The 19,906-nt window shown below is 52.0% G+C and overlaps 9 protein-coding genes across 9 annotated transcripts; 3 read left to right on the top strand and 6 right to left on the bottom strand.

Annotated features, from left to right (window-relative positions):
• Positions 1-891: 891 nt before the first annotated feature.
• IAQ61_010948 (uncharacterized protein) lies at positions 892-1,686 on the bottom strand (the record flags this gene model as incomplete). The annotated part of the gene is made up of 2 exons (XM_003834965.2): positions 1,150-1,686; positions 892-1,095 (listed from the first exon to the last, which is right to left on the bottom strand). The coding sequence occupies exons 1-2, from the start codon at positions 1,630-1,632 to the stop codon at positions 892-894; spliced, it is 687 nt and encodes a 228-aa protein (XP_003835013.1). The 5' UTR covers positions 1,633-1,686.
• Positions 1,687-2,043: 357 nt separating this feature from the next.
• Positions 2,044-5,673, bottom strand: IAQ61_010947 (uncharacterized protein; the record flags this gene model as incomplete). The annotated part of the gene is made up of 1 exon (XM_003834964.2): positions 2,044-5,673. One exon carries the CDS (start codon positions 5,671-5,673, stop codon positions 2,044-2,046), a length of 3,630 nt encoding a protein of 1,209 aa, XP_003835012.2.
• Positions 5,674-6,794: 1,121 nt separating this feature from the next.
• On the bottom strand, positions 6,795-7,241 carry IAQ61_010946 (uncharacterized protein; the record flags this gene model as incomplete). Its single annotated transcript, XM_003834963.1, has 1 exon — positions 6,795-7,241. One exon carries the CDS (start codon positions 7,239-7,241, stop codon positions 6,795-6,797), a length of 447 nt encoding a protein of 148 aa, XP_003835011.1.
• A 740-nt stretch (positions 7,242-7,981) lies between these two features.
• On the top strand, positions 7,982-9,151 carry IAQ61_010945 (uncharacterized protein; the record flags this gene model as incomplete). The annotated part of the gene is made up of 2 exons (XM_066098995.1): positions 7,982-8,479; positions 8,581-9,151. Exons 1-2 carry the CDS (start codon positions 8,178-8,180, stop codon positions 9,149-9,151), a joined length of 873 nt encoding a protein of 290 aa, XP_065951153.1. The 5' UTR covers positions 7,982-8,177.
• A 248-nt stretch (positions 9,152-9,399) lies between these two features.
• Positions 9,400-10,182, bottom strand: IAQ61_010944 (uncharacterized protein; the record flags this gene model as incomplete). Its single annotated transcript, XM_003834961.2, has 1 exon — positions 9,400-10,182. The coding sequence occupies one exon, from the start codon at positions 10,180-10,182 to the stop codon at positions 9,400-9,402; it is 783 nt and encodes a 260-aa protein (XP_003835009.2).
• Positions 10,183-10,325: 143 nt separating this feature from the next.
• Positions 10,326-11,489, bottom strand: IAQ61_010943 (uncharacterized protein; the record flags this gene model as incomplete). The annotated part of the gene is made up of 1 exon (XM_003834960.2): positions 10,326-11,489. The coding sequence occupies one exon, from the start codon at positions 11,487-11,489 to the stop codon at positions 10,326-10,328; it is 1,164 nt and encodes a 387-aa protein (XP_003835008.2).
• Positions 11,490-12,001: 512 nt separating this feature from the next.
• Positions 12,002-13,568, top strand: IAQ61_010942 (uncharacterized protein; the record flags this gene model as incomplete). Its single annotated transcript, XM_003834959.2, has 2 exons — positions 12,002-12,406; positions 12,480-13,568. The coding sequence occupies 2 exons, from the start codon at positions 12,002-12,004 to the stop codon at positions 13,236-13,238; spliced, it is 1,164 nt and encodes a 387-aa protein (XP_003835007.1). The 3' UTR covers positions 13,239-13,568.
• Positions 13,569-13,672: 104 nt separating this feature from the next.
• Positions 13,673-18,152, bottom strand: IAQ61_010941 (uncharacterized protein). The gene is made up of 4 exons (XM_066098994.1): positions 17,924-18,152; positions 16,820-17,723; positions 15,282-16,763; positions 13,673-15,234 (listed from the first exon to the last, which is right to left on the bottom strand). Exons 2-4 carry the CDS (start codon positions 17,501-17,503, stop codon positions 14,506-14,508), a joined length of 2,895 nt encoding a protein of 964 aa, XP_065951152.1. The 5' UTR covers positions 17,504-17,723; positions 17,924-18,152; the 3' UTR covers positions 13,673-14,505.
• Positions 18,153-19,031: 879 nt separating this feature from the next.
• Positions 19,032-19,743, top strand: IAQ61_010940 (uncharacterized protein; the record flags this gene model as incomplete). The annotated part of the gene is made up of 2 exons (XM_003834957.1): positions 19,032-19,097; positions 19,168-19,743. The coding sequence occupies 2 exons, from the start codon at positions 19,032-19,034 to the stop codon at positions 19,741-19,743; spliced, it is 642 nt and encodes a 213-aa protein (XP_003835005.1).
• Between the last annotated feature and the right edge of the window lie 163 nt (positions 19,744-19,906).

Below are 19,906 nucleotides of genomic sequence, written 5' to 3'. Positions count from 1 at the left end.
CAATGCTCGAATCGCAAAGACTTCTTCTTACACGGAACGACAGGTTGGAGAAGGTCGAGCTTTTGAAGGTCGAGAATTAAGTAGAAAAGGGAGCTATGGGCAGAACTTTCCAGAAGTGAGCCATGTTCACTTGCCGCTAGCAGCGGGCCGAACAACCTCCGACGACCCCAGAATGCTCGTGAATAGAGCCCAGCAATTCCACAATCGCGTCTACCGTTTTTGGAACATGACTCTATGAGCAAAGTCCTTGTATACTACCAAAGAGTAACGTTCTGCCCATTTCAAAAATAGCCTTTCTTCAGTGTTTTTGTGACTAGATGTTCCCGATGATCAAAAGACCCTCTTATCCATCCTCAGCCTCATCTGGTATGCGCTACGTGCCTTCCAAATAGGTGACTTGAAAGAACTCGCTGCTTGAAAAGTATCTTCTCGAAGAGAAAAAAGTTCCTACTTCCACCCTTGTTGAATACTCCGCGTATGAGACAAAGTGAAACTCTTCCAATGTTCAGCAAAGCCCCTCAATGGGCAGTCGTTCCCGATTGAGGAGGCGCATACTCACGAGATATGTGATGCTACCCATACGGATCATACATGGAGGCCATTTCGGTTCTGCGAATCAGGGAACCAGGCGCGTTGTGAAAGTCCTCGCGATTTAGCACAAGGTCTTTACAAAGGACTGGACATCTCAGGTAGAAGCGCCGCTGGAGGTCTGTAGTAGGTCAAGAATCTGTACTACTAGAGTGCAGGTCTACTTGAGGTGCCAGTACAATATCATCTGATAAGATGTTTGTCATGTTATTCTCCGGTGACACCACATCTTTGCGTTTTGTAAGATAGCTAGAGACCATAACTGAGGCCCTAGAGAATCCCCTGTTTCTCATATCTCTTTGCTTATGCCCACTTCGCCACATTGTTCGGTATTAGTTTCTTGAACATATCCAGTTGTCTCGAGTGTACAGCCAGCTTCGCATCGAGCAATTCAGGCCGCAACTGCAGTGTCTTGTCTACGCGCCGTTCCGAGCCACTGAACACAACCGTAAAGTCGGGTAAATGCGTATACGGTGGGACAATCGAAGCGGCCGAGATAGTGCAATACTAACAATTTTTAATATATATACTAGAAATGATGCCATCGAGAAATATCCATACCTTGCCAATGATACTACCCCTCCCTACCTGGGCGCCAACCTCTACAACACTCCCTTCGCCTATCTCGGCAGCTTCGACAATTGCATTAGACTCAACGACTACGTTCTTCCCTAGCACAGTACCCTCTGCTCTCATCGAGTCCCGGATGCTCGCGCTGCTCCGCGCCGAGATCATACTGATGCGCTTGGTCTCGGCGTCGGGCTCAGGACCCATGCCCACGCCCACTTTGGCTCGCTCATAAACCACACAGCCTTCGCCCACAACTACCGGTGCAATTGCGCTGCTCAACTTGCTGTGGGGGTGGAGGACTGTACTTGAGCCGATTGTGATGGGGTATGTGCCGGTCAGTTGGGCGTGTTGTGCGATGAGCACAGAGCCATCTACGAAGATTGACGACGGTTTTGGGAGGAGCGAGGTGCGTTTGGGAGCTGTGGACGAGCGTCGATCGGGTGCAGGGCGTGTGGGTGCTGGTTGTGCTGACATTGTGGAGGCTTTGCGAGGTATAGCGTATTCTTGACAGACGTGGGGTGAAGTGACGCTGTTTGGATGTGTGCTGTCTATGTCATCGACGCGTCCTTCTCTTAACTAGCGCGACGCCTTATCACGTGCTGTTGTCCGTTTCACCCAATCTAGGACGAGTAGCTTCCAAGGTGAAGATTTGGAGCGAATTTCATCAGATGCTGATATCGCTGAGAATATTTCGATCATCGACTTATTGGATGGCCATACACAGTACGGCAAGTACTTAGAGAGATACGTGATGCAAGAACTAAAATCTACTAAGTTTTTCCGCTTTACTCTTCACTCGCTACGGCAACTACACGCTCCAGTGTAGACTTGCTGCTTAATACTTTGTCACTGCCCACTGCATCGCAACAGTTTGTCTCTTCTTATTTAGCTTAGGTCAAAACCAGCCCCACTAAAAATACTATACAATAACTTCTCCTTCAAAGTCTTCTCGTCCCGATACATGGGTAGCTTCAGTAAGTTGACACAAGTACTCGTACTCGGTAATCTCTCCTGATCACTCCCTGCATCTCTAATGCTGAATCTTGGATTCAGCGTGCCAAACCCTAGCAACGGCGCACGAGGCGTACTTGTTACAAACTTGAGCACCGCACGACGTTCATCATCCGACATCTCCTTCATGACTTTCCAAAGGATCTGTATGGTGGGATGTTCGAGCCCTTGGTTGCCGATCAAGTAGAGACCGCCGTATACGGTGTTGCGGCGCAAATCTTCAACATCGATAGAGGTGCGGGTACCGCTGATCAGTGTTTGGAGCTCCGAATGATTGAACATAGACAGCCAGGACGGCTGGATCATTGTGCCAAGGCCGCGGAGAAAGGCGGTGGTCTGGAGATACGGTTGGTTTTGTAGGCGGTGGCGCGCCATGTAGCTTATGTAGACCAGTCGATTTTGGTTGGTGACGGGCGTATTAGCTCCATCAGGCTTAAGCTCCTTGGTCACGGCTTTGGTCTTTTTGGGATTGCTAGTGTGGTCGATGGTGATATTGTCCGTCACAGTGAAGTTGAGAGAGAAGTCCTCAACGTCACCAGGGTAGGTCTTTAGCTTGTGGAGACCTTGATAGAGCTCTTCATCCAGATCGCGCAAGTCATTGAGAGTAGGGCGGTAGCCAGTTTCGTTCGGAGCGGAACCCGCTCCGCCAGTCAAGGCCCATTTACGCAGGAAGAATGGGGCAAAGTTGACGTCTACGAGGATTCCCTCATAGAGGCACTTTCCAATGATCCGACCTAGGAATTCATATTTCTGTAGCAGTTCCGATATCTGAAGCCGAGACTCTGGTGAGTTCTCCCGCAAACCAGCTTGTCGTAGCGCTTCCTTGTGTTCGTCCACTGCTGCAGGATTCGGGTAAAGAAGATGCTGGTCATTCTCAACAAACATGTCGATAAAGTTGGTTGGCATGAATGCCCGATCAGTAACGCTAGTGAGAAACTCTTTGGTCACACCGCCACCATCTATACCAGCCTCAGGTTCTCCAAATTGGTCCATGAATGTAATGGAGATCGGCTCCTTCAGTCCAGAACCTAGTGGATAGAATTGCTCAAAAGCATCTTCAAACTCGTTTTCTCTTCGGATCCTGGCTGCTTGCCTCAGGAAATGACTTCTGGCATCCGGACGCTGCATTGTCCTGAGTCGCCATGAGTCTGGATCCGAACCGCCTCTGCGTTTTGTCATGTCCAGGTGTACAAATTCGCGGAAAATCTGTACTCGAGTAGCAAAGGGGATGAAGAAGGGCATGTTTTGCAGTATCTCCAAGCGAGGCGCCACAGCTTGTAAATATCTCCGTCTTGAAGCCCTGCGCTGCTGACGCTGCAGTTTTTCTAATCGACGTTGTTGCTGGGTTCTACTGGTGCCAATGAGCTGAGGCGTATCGTCGAGTTCGTCCTCTTCGTCGTCGATATCATCCGCATCTTCCTCTTGAATCTTGTGGCGCGACTCCTCTTCTTGCACCACGGCAGGGATGAATCCAGTCATGTCGAATCGTGAGGTCATCAACCAATGGCCTTCAGGCAGAAATTTGCGGCGCGAGTCCCGTTCATATACCATACGAAGGAGCCCTGTGACCAGACCCTTCACATAGTCGATTTTTAGTCCTGCAACACCGCCTATAGACGACTCCACGGGCTCCCTCTGGGTCTGCAAATCCATAGCTTTAGAGCTAAAGTAGGAAAGCCCCATGGTGAGGTTCGAAGCGACTTCCTCTGTCATTGTAATATCAGCGGCGTTGAAGTAGAGAGTGAAACCCAAATTCTTCAAAAAAGTTGTCAGATCCTTGACTTCGCCCAGTGGCAAGCCACTGTCACGAACCTGGCTGGAGTAGATGTCATGCTGGCCGGCCGAGAAGAATTCCTCGTCATCTGTTACCTTCAGGACAAAAGTATACAGCTCTAAGAAGACAAGTATCACTCTCCATTCATCCGTAATGACAGAATCACGATCAATCTCCTGCTGTGCTGGCTGCCAGGTTCCGTGTTGCGACGAGCTTGAACTGTCGACGCGTGCCACACCATCTTGAGTAGCTGTCTTCGGTTTGAGCAGTCCAATAGCCGCTCTTGAGTCCCGGAAGATGGTAGTGAACACCGTAGAACGTTTTGAAGCCTCCCAGAAATATCGTATGGCAGGCAGTTTTTGCGCATTTTGTGCAGAGGATGCTTCTGTGGGACCGATATGAAGCCACATGCGGATCTCGTCACCACGTCGTGGGAAGAACCGGAGGAGAGCTAAGGCGTAGTTCGCTAACTGCCGTGCTTCTTCAATCTTATCATCTTCTGAAGCGTCCGTTGACTGTGAAGAACCGGCCAACAGACTGCCAATACCCTCTTGTTGAACGAGGGAGGTTACTTGTTCCTTTAAGAATGCAGTCACTGCATCAGATCCAAGATCATCTCCATCCTGTTCGGTGACTTCAGAAATGGGATGCGAGTCATCGACAATGTTGATGAGAAGAGAATTTAGCAGGATCGATACTACTGAGACAAAGTCCTTGTGCACGGCGTATGATTCGGGACTGCTAAAGTTGTGGGCGTAGCGATGTAGATAGATGAAAGATCCCAACAAGCGCAATCTGCTAATCGAGCTCTTCAGCTCAGGCTTGCCTTGTAGTCCTGATGTCTTGAAGAGGGTAGCCAGTGCATTTGCCAGTAACTTATAGTTGATTGCATTGGCGAGCGAGTCGCGAAACTTCTGTAGCGACGGGAATGTAGAGTCCGAGCTGAGCAACGGGAGTACAAGCAACGATACACCATAGGCCTCGTATGCATCCAAAGTATACCCAGTCACCTGGCTCAACGGCGAAATGATTGTGCCAATCAATGTTTCCCACACTTCCGCATTCGTAGCTTCTGGTGAGTCCAGATCTGGCGCGAATTTCGAGATGACGCGGGCCAGGGTGCGGTAGTACTGCTGAGCATGCTGAGACGTTTTGGCAGGTATTAGGTCGGCCACGAAGCGCAAGAGTCTCAAAGACAGGCCAATTTCCGCGTCAGATGTTGTGGGTAATTGAATTCGGTCTTCCAAGGAGGCGAGCAATAGACGCTGAAGCCGATGGTACGCAAAGGGCCATGGCCCACTGGATGTCAAACCCAGCTTCTTCACCGTCTCCATTTGTCGTACTCCAAAGTGATGTATCCGCCGCAGGTCCTCGTCATTCCGTGCCGAAGCAAAACGCAGTAGCCGCTGCAAACTTGCAAGAGCGTCGTCCTCTGAGTCATATGCCACCGTCTGTAGAGCGCCCGTCGCGCTCTCTGACGAATCCCATTCCCGCCGTAGCTGGTCGGCCACTTCCTTCCTACTAGCATGTCCCCTCCAGACTCGTTGTATTCGCTTGGCCGCGTTTAGAGTGTCTCGCTCCCGTTGCCGCTGTGCTCGCTCTTGCTGTGCCCGGTCAAGGGCAGCCTGTGAGCCCCCACCCGAGACGGGCGTGCCAAACGGATTCGTCTTCCTTCCACCCAGGTTGACTTGCCGGGGCCGACGCGTGTTGCCGGTAAAGCTGGCGAACATGGCGGCGGGGTGGGCGATTGCGTGGTTGATGACTGTAGGTGGCCTGTGGCGTTGTGGTCTGCGGTTGCGTCACCCAGAGGGCAAATACACTTTGAACCAGCAGCAATTATATCGGCCTTCACTGTGTACGGTGTAAGGAATGGGTGCAGATGTGTATTACAATTATTCGTTGGAGAGCGCTGCGTTGTCGAGTGTGGGGGTTGGTTGTTGCTTGCCAGGCGAGGCCGTCATTGAGGCGGGTCCTCAAGCCATAGGTAGGTAGAAGCGATATGTCGGGCGAATGAACGGAAATAGGCCGTGAAAGGTACCGGTAATTGGTATCACTCACTACCGTATCCGAGACTCCAGGGCAGGAGGCAATCAACTTCGACTGCCTTCCAAGCGACTCCAAGCAAGCGTGGTGGATGAGCCAGCCAAAGGAGTAGTCAGCAATGAGCATGCCGCAAGCACCGCAGATGGGGTCCGTGCTTGATGCCGTCACCTTCTTCACGTGTTCATGTTCATGTTCATGTTCGTGTTCGAGTTCACGTGCACGTTCATGGACATCCATCGATACAACATCACCCCTTAGGTCTTCCTTTAGTACCAATCTAAAGCACGCCTCGATTTGATTCCTATCTTCTCTCATCCATCCTTGTCAAATCAAGTGCGCATCTAAGCCGGGTGTTTCTATGCTGTACAACTCGCATCATTGCAACCTTGGTACTGTGAGGAGCTTCCATGGTAATAGAGCAATCTATTCTCCAGTCAATTAAAGCATGCGAAACCAGCACCGCGATGACAAGGCCCAACTTTCTTAATACTCATTCATATCAGCCCTGTTTTACTTTTCTTGGTATTTTACTTGATTTTCTACACATGATTATAATGGCTTTTCAACTACTAACTCCTCTATAGAAGAACAGCATTTTCAAAACATGAAGCACAAATGTCCGCCTATCTTTCCTGAAAAACAATTGCTCTTGCCTACTTAAATTCAAAAGTCATCAGTATTTCCAAAGACTCCCGCTCGGAACATCCTTGGTAACCACGTCCACCGTAGGAACACATCCTGTCAAGACCGCCTTTTCTATCCGACCACCTTCATTTCATATCCCTCATCCTAACCCCCCTTCCCCCATTCATCGCTTAGAACCCCCATTCCTATCCACCAACACCGCCAAAACTGCAACCAAAGCAATAACAACGAATAACACCACATACACATTAAAAGCGCTGCCGTGCCTACTCCTCCGCATCCTCCTCCAAAGACTGACTTGCCCACCACCTGGTGCAGCCAGCCACAGATGCGGTAAAACGGCCCTTTCAGCAGACAACGGCTCGTTGTTGCCTGCTAAGATTATGGGGAACGTTGCTGGGTGGTGGTGTGGTGGTGGTGGCCGGGCCAAGGCGGCTTCAAGGTCCTCTTCTCCCCAGACGGTCAGACCGGATGATGACGATGATGGTGATGGTGATTGTGGTGGAGGGGAGTCTATACGGCGGTCTGAGCGCGTGTAGGGTGGTGGTCGGTCGTGTGGCGAGTATGCCGGTGGTGGGTAGATGGGGTGGGAGGATAGTGGTTGAAACATGGTTGTGGTTGTGGTTGTGGTTTGGAAGGTACTTTTGCAAATATATGTTTACAAGTGTGTGCAAAGTTGTACCAAGTGTTTTTGTTTTTCTAGGTGTGCGGGCTTGGATGTTATATACAGTTAGGGCAGCAAAGGAATATAATCATGTTTACACTGCATCAGAGATTCTATGGTACGCAATATTTCGCTCGACCAAGAAAATTATATTCAATATCGAGCTTGGTTCCTAGCGTAAAGACACATTTGCATTATTAAATTGAAATTGGTATTTACCAGGCGATGTAGGTCTTTCGTATGTACTAGCTTCATTTGCAGCTTTTATTAGAACGAAGCGAGAATTATTGTTATAGTTAGAGCTTCTGTCTTCTCAAGATATCTGCCCATATAATCCCTAATGTAGCCTACCCTTCTAACCCCCTTCATTTCTTTTGGACGATCGTGAGATGTGTAGCATATTTCTATTCTGCATCAAGTTTTCCATAGTGTACACACACTAAGTCAAGCAGCGCATGATGTAGTAAGGAATATACTTTTTTGCCTACGAATTATTAGAGTAGAGAATCTATACATATCTTCGCCATCAATACAAGGCCCTTTAGATAAGGTAATACTGGAAGTCACTACTTTAAGGCAAGTGTGACTGGACGCGAGCAGCTCATAATCGCACCTCTTCAGCACGAAGAGCAATTGTCAGATCATGGATACATCTATCAGTGTTCAATGTGTACAAAGTGGCAGGTTATACAACAATGACAGCTGCAAGGCTGCAGGTGATCATTGGCAATGCGGATCCGCGACCCCGCTCAACTACCATTCAACAATGAGAAACAGATGGCATATACAGTATAAAACGACTTGAACTCGTAGCGCCAGAATTAATTTTCTTGGTTCCACGATCTAGAACTCTCGACTCCCAGTCCGCCAACCACCACCATCATGAACCACACGCGCAAAGACTCTCAAGGTGGCGATGTCGTCGCCGACATCCACTACTTCGCAGCCACCGGCACCCCAATCACGACTGAAATGTGGAAGATGCCCATCTTAGGAGAACCCACCGAATTCACAAGACGAATGACCATCCACGATGCCCGAAGATCCAACCAGCAATTCCACCTCGACACAAACGGCTTCCAGTTCCTCACACTGCCCCCCACGAAACGAGTCACGGCCGACGACGACGAAGAAACTATCAAACGTGAATACTACCCTGAACTCGAGCAAATCGTAAAAGACTTGTATGAAACCACCAACGAATCCTATTCCAATCATCACGTGTATACGTTACCGTACAAGCCCATTCCCACACCCAACTAACACACATCGCAACCCACAACAGAACAGGCGCAACAACCGCCCACGTCTTCAACCACGTCATCCGCGCCCACATCCACCCCCCCACCCAATCCACCCCAGACTCCCAAGGCCGCTGGCCTCAAATCCCCTCCAGCCACCCACACGTCGACTACGCAAGCGACCCCGCCTTCCTCGCCGGCACACAGCGCGAACTCAACCTCCCAGCCCCCATCGCCGCCCTCTTCCACACCAGCCCGCGCTTCGCCCTACTCGGGCTCTGGCGGCCGCTCAAACAGGTGCGGCGGGATCCGCTGGCCGTGTGCGATGCCGCCACGGTGCCGGACGCGGATTACCAGGTGCGGCTGCGCGAGTTCAAGAGGACGGGGGTGAAGTCGGGGAATTATGTGTTGAGTCATGGAGAGGAGGGGGAGCGTCATGAGTGGTGGTATTTGTCGGGGATGCGTGAGGATGAGATGGTGGTGTTTAAGGGGTTCGATACGTGGCAGGATTTGCCGGGGTGGAGGTGTCCGCATACGGCGTTTAGGCTGGAGGGGAGTGAGGGGGAGGAACCGAGGGAGAGTATTGAGGCGCGTGTGGTGTGTTTTTGGGACTGAGGATGGAGGGGCTTGGTGGAGAGGGAGAAAGTTTGGGAGGAATGGAGTCGTGATTTTGCCAGGTGGGTGATGAGAAAGAATGATTCATGTGCGTACCACTGGTGCTCTTTAAGGTGACAAGAAACTGGAAACCAAACCACGCCTTTTTTCTTGGATGGAAACGAATAAAAACAAAAAATCGTGCGTAACATCCTTCTGTCCAACACTCCTGCATATCCTTCCCCCCCGCCCCTGTCCGCATCTCCGCCCTACCTCCTCAGCTTCTGCACCGTCATAGCCCCGACCCTTTCAACTGACCGGTAAACCCCCAACATCTGCACCTTCAGGGCCTCGAGTTCAAATTTCGTATTAGCCAGTTCTACCCCCATCTCCTTGAACCTATGGTAGGAGCGCAGCGCCGTAGGGAAAAGAGTATCGGTAAGAACCAGCACGCCCATGATAAGCAGCATCCAGACAACGACAATGGCAAACAGCATAGCATACTCTTTAAGCTTGCTCCGCCACGAAGACCGTGTGGGAAACCCAGAGTCGTGCTGGCCCTCAATGTCGTCGTCGTGATGGAGGATGGAGGGCCTGGGACGGGTGGGTAGGCGGATGGGACAGGGGGATGCGGGTTGCAGGTCATGTGCTGTTGTTTCTGAGAGAGCGTATTGGAGGAAATCTTTTTCGTTAAAGGGCTCGTTTGTGGCTTCTGCTGTTTGGAAGTCTCGGTCTTTCCAGGTGATGCGGCGGGTGGGTGTTGTGCAGTTGCTGTTTGCGGTGGTGGTAGTGGCCATTGTGAATGCGGTATGGTATGTATGTAACGACTGTGAAATGGTAACAAGAAGGAGTGACTGATGGCGACGGCCGGTGATAATGAAGGTGTGGACTAAAGATGCTACCCTTGGATGTTGTGAGGATGAGGGCGCGGCGGAACGTAAGTAGTGCTGAGGTCGAGGAATGCAAGGGGTAGCATCACCAGTGGGAGCATGATCAGAACGCATTCCATATAATGTGCAGTAAACATGAGCAAAAGCGGGCACGTACTCCATATGAAAATCGACTTTGGTACTGGCATCTGAGGTTCCTTATACCATCAACAATGCACGTCGAGCCGTCTGGGAAAGCTTGATGTGGTGTAGCATTCCATTTGGCAGCAATGATTCTGCGCATCACCTACTATGACCGGTAGCCATCAGACAGATTCCATGGTATCCGGAGGTAACCAGCCGTCGTGATCTTGACTCAACTGAGCTCGCTTAGAATGCTGGCTTGCACGCTCCACACTGCGCTTTCGTTTCCCGGCGATATTCATCTCAGAAGCAATATGCGTACGAGCCCATTTTCTCACTCGCACAAATGCTTCTACTGCGGATCTCGGCAGACCACCCGTATGTGCAATTTCAATTCCGTTGCTCTTCATCAAAATGTCGATGCTGCTGCGTGCTCGCGTGAAAGCGGCACTCAGTGATTGGCCGTAGACGGTGTCGCGGTAAGAGTTGAGGGCAATATTGCGCAGGAGCAAAATGTCGCCAATTTTGATGGTACCCAGAACTCGACAGAGCGCGTCCTGGGCGTGTACTTGGTGACGGTTCGACTTTCGAGGTGGCTGGATCCAGAAGTTGACCTTGAATCCAGATCGAGTCTCATCTGCTACAAAGATCTCCCATAGATTCCTCGTGTATCCCCCTTTTTGGACAAAGATTTGTCTCTGGACAGGACTCCCTGTCAAGACGCACACGAGGTTGGGGGTGGGAGTCTGAGGATATATGGCATTGAGATGCTGTGCAGTAGGGAGTGATCCAAGTGGTGTTATGGTCATCTGGGGAGGCACTCGGAGGAGTAGTGTATGCTCATCAACTCTGCTCGGGCTCTCGTAGTATGATGTGGTTGATGCGAAAGACGTGTCTAGGAATGAAGAGGGCGATACAAAACTACCGGTTCCGGCATCCTGCAGAACTTGAGATGATAGAAGTGCATTGTGAAATATCAACGAGTGTTGAACAAAGTCATCTGTCTGAAAAGACGGGTCGATGAGGGTCAAGGTCTCGTCAAGAGTCGCTTGCTCATTTTGAATGCAATGTGGGGATTCCACAAGGTTAGGTATTGTTAGAGCTATGCTTTCTCCATCATGAGGCCTGCTACTGCCAGACAGATACGGCTGAGACCATCCTGTTCGTAGGCGAGTGGCTCGGTTCGTGATAGAGCGCCACTTCAATGGCAAGGTACTTTCCAAAGATGATGCATTGGGATTGAGTTCGGCCAGGGAACTACGACACTGGTCCTCACCGAGAAGACTGGTGTCGCTGAAGTCGAGATGTTCGCATAAAGGAGCGCCGTTGAGCGTCTTGAGCCTCATGGGACGAGAAGTGTACGCGTCGCGTCGCAACCGCGTCTAGTGTGCACGGCACCAAGACTGACGAGGTGCATGCAGAAGATGCTCGGTAAGTATGGTGATTAATTGGAAAATCTTATGAGAAGGGTATACTGTGGTCGATGGCAGAGTGAATTGTGTGAGCGTTATGATATCTAGGGCGTCGGGTCGGAGAAGGCGATCGGACTTGACAAGGGGCGAAGGTGCAAGTCCGAACGGTGGTCGTTGCCTGCTCGCCTGATTTGCACGAGGCTCAATGGACCCGGAAATCTTCAAAGAAGGAGTGCAGCTTACGTGAATCAAGACTCTTCGTCTCTCCCGCTCTCTTTCTCTCCTTTGCTATAGCCAATCCATCCTTTGTCCCGAGCAACTTGCCCCGACATTCGCCTCTTGACTCACCACCCTGCTACGGCAAGCTCTCGGACTCCGCGCCCACGTACCGGCGGGCCTTGGCAAATCTAATCAGATCTAATGATAATCGACTCGTCGAATTGACAATGGCACCTACCCAAGCCTCGCGCCGGCCTCTAAACGCCTACATAGTCCCAGCCATGTTCAAAAACCTCTCGTACAAGCTCTCGTCGGCGTTGTCGTCCTCGGAAGTGCCCACGTTGAAGAACAGCGAGGAATTCGCAAAGGCGCAGAGGACGGAGCAACTGTTCCCGAGCACCGACCCCAAAGTCGATGGTGACGACTGCTTGCACGACTGCTCGAGTTGCACCGTCAACTATCCGCGCAAATTCGAAATCGATGAGACGGAGGAGCTGTTTGGCCATGTCAAGGGATGGAGCACCCATTTGATTGTCGCGACGGGCAAGACAGACTGGGTTCGCGATGTGGCGGATGAAAAGGGCAGCATCATGGAGGCTGTTGATAGAGGAGGCGTGACGCCCAGTAATGGGGTAAGTTAGTTGTGTAGTTGATGGGAATCGAAAGAAAAAAGAAAAGAAGCAATATACTCACATCAGAACCCAGAAACTCATGCTCTCAGCCTCCAACATGCCCGTCCCAGACCACTCGGACCACAGCACCATGGTCCTGCTACTACCTTCATGGCAGTACATAGACAACGTGACGCCCGCAAACATCCCAGACCTCATCACCAACTTTGTCAACCCAGGCCCAACCAACAACACACCTCTTCGCGCAGCAGCACCACCACCACCACCACCAGCAGACACCTCTTCCAACACATCCAACACCACCGCTACCATCCCCCCAACCCCAACCCTCACCCCCCGCCCCTGCCCCCACAAATACCTCATCCTAATGTGCAGCCAAAAAACCCGCGACGCCCGCTGCGGTCAATCCGCCCCCCTCCTGCGCAAAGAATTCGAACGCCTCCTCCGACCCCTCGGCCTCTACCGCGACCTCCACGACGACCGTCCCGGCGGCGTAGGCATCTACTTCATCAGCCACGTCGGCGGCCACAAGTTCTCTGCAAACGTCATGGTCTACCGCCACGTCTCTGCTCTTGCTGCTCCTGTTCCTGCTCCCGCTGCCGCTGCATCTGAGCGCGTCGCTGTAAAGGATGAGGATGGGCGCGAGATCGTGCTTGATGCAGATAGAGAGCCGCGTGAGGGGGGCGCGGCGCAGTGTATTTGGCTTGCGCGTGTAAGGCCGGAGGATTGTGAGAATATTGTGCGGTATACGGTGTTGCAGGGGAAGGTTGTGAAGCCGGAGCGGCAGTTGAGGGGTGGGTTTGATCGTTGTAGGCAGGTGGCTAGTTGGTGAGGGGTGTGGGTGTTGGTGTGGGGAGGGATCGGCTATGTATATATACATGAGTGTTTTGTGGGTGTGTATGATATGATTTCAAGACTTTGGACGGTTTAGACTATGCATGTGGGATACAGGAAGATTTGGATGTTTACTATGCAGCATGTTCAGAGCCGAGTGAAGGCGGCGTGGGATGCAACCTGAACAATGCCAACATATAGAATCCCAACAAACCCTGCTTGAAACATAAAACTTACCCCTCAAAAGTGGACAGGGGGAAACTGGATGTGACTCAATTTATCTTACACGTAAACTAACCCCGTCATCTCGACTACCAGTTCATACGCCATCACCCCTCCTCATCCCCTTCCCCCTCCCCCTCCAACCCCTCCCACAACCTCAAAAACCTCCTCTGCCCCTCCCGCTCCTCCACCTCCTGCGCAACCATCATCATCCGCATAACCGAGCTATCCCGATCCCTTGCCGCCCCATCTCCCTCCAACCCATCTCCCTCTTCCTCTCTCTCTCCTCCCACACCATCTCCCCGCCGATCATCTCTCTCTCCCTGGCCCTCTTCAGCCGCGGCCCCAGCTTCCGCCGCAGCCTTGCGCTGGGCAAGCCGGAGGGCGAATTGGCGACGTGCGCGGGAGGGGGGGATTTGTAGGGGTGCGGGGATGGGGGGGTTCTGGTTGGGGAGGGGAGTTTATGTTAGCTGGGCTCCGGTGATGTTTGTGGGTGTGTGGATGGGGGCGGTGGGGTTGGGGGGTAGAAGGGGAGTGAGGATGGGGAGAGGAGGAAAAGGAAAAGGAAAGGGAGAAAAGAAAAGAAAGGGCGAAGAAGAAACAAAACAAGGACAAAAACCAGAGATAAAGACAACAGGTTCGAACAAAACATCAAAAGAAGCCATCACCCAAGTCAGTCGTACATGATTCACATAGGAGACAAGTGAGAAACGCGTCCCTTTGGTGGGGGATGCATATTACTACATCATCATGTATCATACATCCAATCGGATGGCGAAGAGGATGTATGTACAGTACAGGCAGAGCACATACACACAGACAGACACATAACCCCATCATAATACAATCCATGTCATCGCTCATGCAAAAAGCCCCATTTGCCTCCAAACTCTTTTTGTCATAAAACAGGGCGTACACAACAGAATCAGACAAGGGGTGGTGACGACGACGACAATGACGCCGAAAAAAAATAAGAAAATGAAAACGCACCGAGCGCGGGGAAAGATCGGTTTGTGAGGTGTGGGATGGGTGTGAGGTGAGGATTATCGATAGTCCATGTCAGCATCGTCGAATGAGATTTCACCCACTTGTTCGGAGTCGTCGACAGGTCCCTGTCGTTGTTCTCTTTCCCTCTCGGTGTCGACGTCGTCCATGTCCTCGTCTTCTTCATCACTCGAGTTAGTAAAGCCACTAAGCAAGGAGCCACCGCCGAAGGTGTACCCACCACCTCCAGTGTCACCATGGTTGGTAAGCTCCATGCTATCTAGACCAATGCTGCCATTGTTGGCGAGGCTCGCATTCGATAGTCCGCCGTCGCCGCCAAAGTTGTTGGCTGCGTTGACGGCATTGAGCACCGTTTGACGGGGGCCAACACTCATGTCGGGTCGGACGCCTCCGAGAATGGCGTTGTCGCGTTCCCTAGTTTCTGCCAAGACGTTCTCGACATAATGCACCCATTCTTCGGCGTGGACCTTGTCTAGGACCAACGGTGAGAGCACTTCATCTGATTGTCTTTCGGTGAATTTCAATACTTCCTCGGCAATTAGCGTGAGATGGCCCATGTAGCCTAACCGTGTTCCCTTGGCTGCTTGGGCCTTGTCACTGTCTGCTTGCCCTTGAATGATGCGTTCAGTAATTCGTCCCGTGTCGAAAAGGTCAATGGCCAAGGAACGGTTGTATCCGCGATCCATCTGTCCGTTGAAGACCTGCTGGACGACATCATAGACTACATTGTGGAGGAAATTGTTCCAAGGGAAGCGGAAAAAGAAGTCCTGCGCAAATCAGTCGTCAATTACTACTCGAGTGGACATGTACCTACAAGAATGGTTGGCACGACTTTGTTCTGGACGAATGTTATCTTCAAAAGGTCGCCCACAACCGGCGAGCCGTCAATGTCGAGCTCAAAGGCCACTCCGCCGTCATCGATGTTATCAAATATGACCGACTGTGCACTTTGAGATTCGTCAATTGGTGTCGCTTCTAAATCCACTTCTGATGCAGGTGCGGTAAATCGCGACGTGTCAACCGCCGGAGGAGCCTCGGTATTGCTTTCGCGGCTCTTATTCGCGAAGAGTGGCGCAGGCTTATCATCCTCATGTGGTGATAGTGGTTCAGGAAGATCGTCGGTCTTGGAAGATTGGCTAAGTTGTTGCGTCAAGAGAGAAGGAAGGTCTTTGGTTGCAGCCTCTATTTTTGTAGGCTCCGTTGCGTCTTGACGATCGTTCATCACTGTATCGTTGTCCAGATCAAGACCGCCGACCTTGGCAGACAGTCCAGCCGACGTAGGTGACTCGGCATCATCTGCCGGCTTGGGAGTGCTGCTGGTCGACTCTGTCGTTGCCGATGTATCCTTGGGTGGGGTCAGGGGCTCAACGACGAATTCGCCTTCGCTTGATGCCGGCTTCTCGGCAGGGGATTCCTTGGGCATGACTTTGGGTGAACGTTCTAGTGGCTCGCCGATTTGCTCCTTCTCCGGCGACGTATCGTTGGGCGACTGGATGGCGACTTCGGGAGCAATGACCTTTTCAAAGTCGTCATCCGCACTATTCTGTACGTGCAATGGCTTGATCTCCGCAGGCGAGTCCATGGATGGTGCACGTGCATGGTGGAAGCCCTGGCTATCGACGCTGTTGGAGAATTCCCCAAGGTTGCCACCAGCAGAGGTGAGCTTGCCCTCTGCCTTGAGACGTTCGCGCTCGGCATCCCGCCTCCTCACCTCGGCCTCACTCCCACGTTCGTTGAGTAGGGCCATGTTGCTGCAGTGTAGCAATTCGGCCATGAGTTCACAAGTCTTGAATCGGTCAAATCCAAGCGGCTCAATCTTTTCGCCAAAGGCCGTCTTGAGCTCGCGTTTCTTCGTCGTCGTGCTGCCATCGGTTTGCGTGATGATTTGGCTTGAGCTGTTGACCAGTTCCATGAACTGAGGTATGTGGTTTGCAAACTCTCGTAGTAATGTGCCTAGGTAAATGGGATCAGAATTCTTTGGGACGGGTCCGATTTGATTCTCCAGGTCGTAGTCTGAATTGTTTTTCCGGATGACTTCGATAATGATACCAACGCCTACAGTCAACGGGTTCCCACCACGCAGCATGAAGTCAATCAATTGCTTCAGGCAGGTCTCGGAGACGAGCTGGCGCGTCAATTCGTTCGGGCCGATCACAGACTGGTCTTGTGTGGTGGCATTCGCAGATATGGTGATGATGGCCTTGAGGAAATCGCCGGCAGATGTCTGCGTCGAAGTGGAATGGTCGGGCCCGAGAAAGGAGATCAATCGGGGGATGAGGTTTTGCTGTTGTAGCCACTGGGGTCTTTTGTTTAGCTGGATGCTCATGTTTATGGAATTTCAAGAAGACGTACATCCACAATACCTTGACCTCCTTCGCTCTTCTCCAGACTAATAATTTTCAGGAGTAGGTCCATGATCACAGGGCAGTCGACGTGTTGCAGCATGTCAGTCACCACATTGTCGAGCGACTTGAAGAAGTCGAGCATCTCCTCCATCTTACGGTCGAGCAGCGACTCATTGACCTTGATGAAGTAGCCGGCCTGGACGGGATCGAGGGGCGCTGGCTGCTTGATGTAGGCCCAAAACTGGCGCAGCGTGTCCTGGTTCTCGAGGACGGCCTCGGATATCGACCAGACCTCAGAGGAGAGAATCTCGCACGAGACGTAAGCATACTTCATGCGCTGTCGCTCCTCCTTGTTCTCCTCATTGTCGCCCGCATCGGACTTGCTGGTGGACAGGGAGCGGGCCCTGACCTTGCCAAAGAAGCTCTGGCGGCTGGGGCTGCGGGCTTCGTGGGCGGCTTCGGCTGCTGCCTCGTCGTCGTGGGGCGCTGCAGCCTTGGTGGCTATGACATAGCGCAGCAGGCGTTCGAGGACATTTTCGTCGCGCAGGTACTCGATGAGCTTGGAGTTTTGCTGCTTCAGCTCCTGGATGAGGTCTGACTCGTCGAGCAGCTCCTCCACCGTGACGTCAGGCTTGTCGAGGATGCTGTCGAGCGACGACAGCTGCGCGTACCCGCCGAAGCGCCAAAACATGGCGGGTTGTGTGGTTTCTGCGGCTTACGAGGGCGGGCGGCGGGGCAATCCAATCGAAACCTCGTGAGCGGGGTGGAGGCGGGGGGAGGGGGAGAAGGCAGACAAGAGAAGGACTCGAGAGCGACGCCAGCTCAGCGGAGCTCATGCGATGTCGATAGTAGGGGGCGGGGCAGGCAACTGAGATGGACCTTCATGGGACCAGATGAGGGCAGAGTAAGACCTGCACTCGCGGGTAGCTTTGTTAGTCGCTGTTGTTTTCGTGTTTGAGACAGGAGATCGCGTGCGACCCAACGACACACTTGCTTGCAAGCAGAGATACACACAGACACAGAAAGATACAGATAGACACACACACACACACACACCCCAGGGCGGTGGCTTGGGCTGCACTACCACAGGCTGGGTGGACCAGGTACGTACCGAGTTTCTACCCAGTCCCTGGCCTGTTGTAGCGAGAAACAGGGCGGGGGTGGAGAGAGAGAGGGAGGGGGGGGGGGTGGGGGGAGGGATGAGATCTCTCTCTGTTCCTCACTCTCGCTCACACACACACACACACACACACACACGAAATGAAAACAAGGGTCCTCCAAAAGAAGATGTAGAGAAGTAGAAGAAGAAGAAGAAGAAGAAGAAGAAGAAGAAGAAGAAGCGAAGTAGAGCCGTTCCATGCACCGGGCCGTCGTAAGGGTCGTTAGAAATACTGGGAAAGGGTTCAAGGTGCAAAAGTGGGTGGGCATGCCATGTCACTTGCAGCTCCCCTGCCCCCCCCCAAGACACAAGTTTGTTATGGTCGGGTTGGTTACCTTATGTCAGGGTCAATGGACACGCACGACACCCCTGTTGGGCATGGCTACCGAACCATGTACTACTTGATCAAATGGACCACATGTGCTCTTTACACCTAATTTGAACACCCGCTCCTTCTTTTCCCTGTTTCTGTTGATTCGAACTTGCACAAGTAGTACTAAGAGCTGTTGGAGGCGGGGCTCTCTCTCTCTCTCTCTCTCTGTCCCTCTCTCTCTTCCTCCCTGTTTTGACGTGTTACAGGCAGAGACCATGTCTGTGGTACTAACACTCATGCCCATCCCCCGTGATACTGTACATGTCTACGACTATTTACTATTCCTATGCACAGCCATGTATAATGCTCTCCACTTTGTGCCATGAAATTCTTCTACTAAGCAGTAGCCGTGTTATGTTAGGTGGCCAAATCACGTGGAGCCTGCAGTCTTCATTCAATGTTCAATGTTCATTGTCATCGTTCCAACACTTCAAGTGAAACAGAGCTAACTGCATGTGTGCGGGGGGATAATCGTGACACGTGACATGCTATGACGCGGGTCGCTGCCGGAGCTTGGATCACCATTCGCGACTGCCTTACCGTCCTCACCCCACACTTCAACACCCAAGAAAGTCCACAACAACATTCATCCCCTTCCCCAACAGGTCATAGAGTACTCAACTCCACTCCACTCCACTTCACTCCACCTCCCCCCTGACCTAATACTACATTCAATCCACATCCACCATGAACCGCCTCTTTGGAGCCAAAAGCACGGCGCCCAAGCCAACACTGAACAGCGCCATCTCAAACGTATGTCGCCCTCTTCCCTCCATATACCTGCCACAAGTACACCAATGGACAATTAACCCCATCTACCTAGGTCGACACACGCATAGAAAGCCTCGACGTCAAACTCGCCAAGCTCAACGCAGAGCTTTCCGCCTACCAACAGAAACTCGCAAAGATGCGCGACGGCCCAGGCAAGACCGCCATGAAGCAAAAAGCCCTCAAGGTCCTCCAGCAGCGCAAAATGTACGAGGGCCAGCGCGACCAGCTACAGGCACAGTCGTGGAATATGGAGCAGGCCGGCATGATGCAGGACAACCTCAAGAACACAATGACCACCATCGATGCCATGAAGACTACCACCAAGGAGCTGAAGAAGCAGTATGGCAAGGTCAACATTGACCAAATCGAAAAGATTCAGGACGAGATGGCTGATCTCATGGAAATGGGAAACGACATTCAAGACGCCATCAGTCGCAGCTACGATGTGCCAGAGGACGTGGACGAGTCGGAGCTGGATGCCGAGCTGGAGGCCCTTGGCGACGAGGTCGACTTTGAGGGCATTGGAGAGTCGTCTGGTGTCCCCAGTTTCATGCTCGATGATGCTGCGCCCCCGCAGTTCATCGACGAGCCTCCGTCAACCAACAAGGTCCAGGAAGCTGCAGGATGAGCAAACTTTTTCCGTTGCAGCCCAAGAAGTCGGGTGCACGGAACACAACAAACTAGAATTTGGATGCCTCAAGGATGGTAGACGTGGTGAAGGTCTACTTGGATAAATCTTTTTCGATTCTATCCCACCCCGAAAACCACGTCCCTGCCACGGCAAGTAGTCG

Source organism: Plenodomus lingam (genome assembly GCF_022343315.1).
Source record: "Plenodomus lingam strain CAN1 chromosome Unknown contig_9, whole genome shotgun sequence".
NCBI lineage: Eukaryota > Fungi > Ascomycota > Dothideomycetes > Pleosporales > Leptosphaeriaceae > Plenodomus > Plenodomus lingam.
The sequence above is the reverse complement of the archived record's forward strand: the minus strand, read 5'-3'. Positions and strand labels throughout refer to the sequence as shown.

Coding starts and splice junctions, on each gene's coding strand:
- IAQ61_010941 (XM_066098994.1), bottom strand. CDS start 17,503: ATGTTTTGGCGCTTCGGCGGGTACGCGCAGCTGTCGTCGCTCGACAGC. Junction 16,764..16,819: donor GAGGTCAAGGTATTGTGGAT/GTACGTCTTCTT, acceptor AAAAGACCCCAG/TGGCTACAACAGCAAAACCT. Junction 15,235..15,281: donor AAGTCGTGCCAACCATTCTT/GTAGGTACATGT, acceptor TGATTTGCGCAG/GACTTCTTTTTCCGCTTCCC.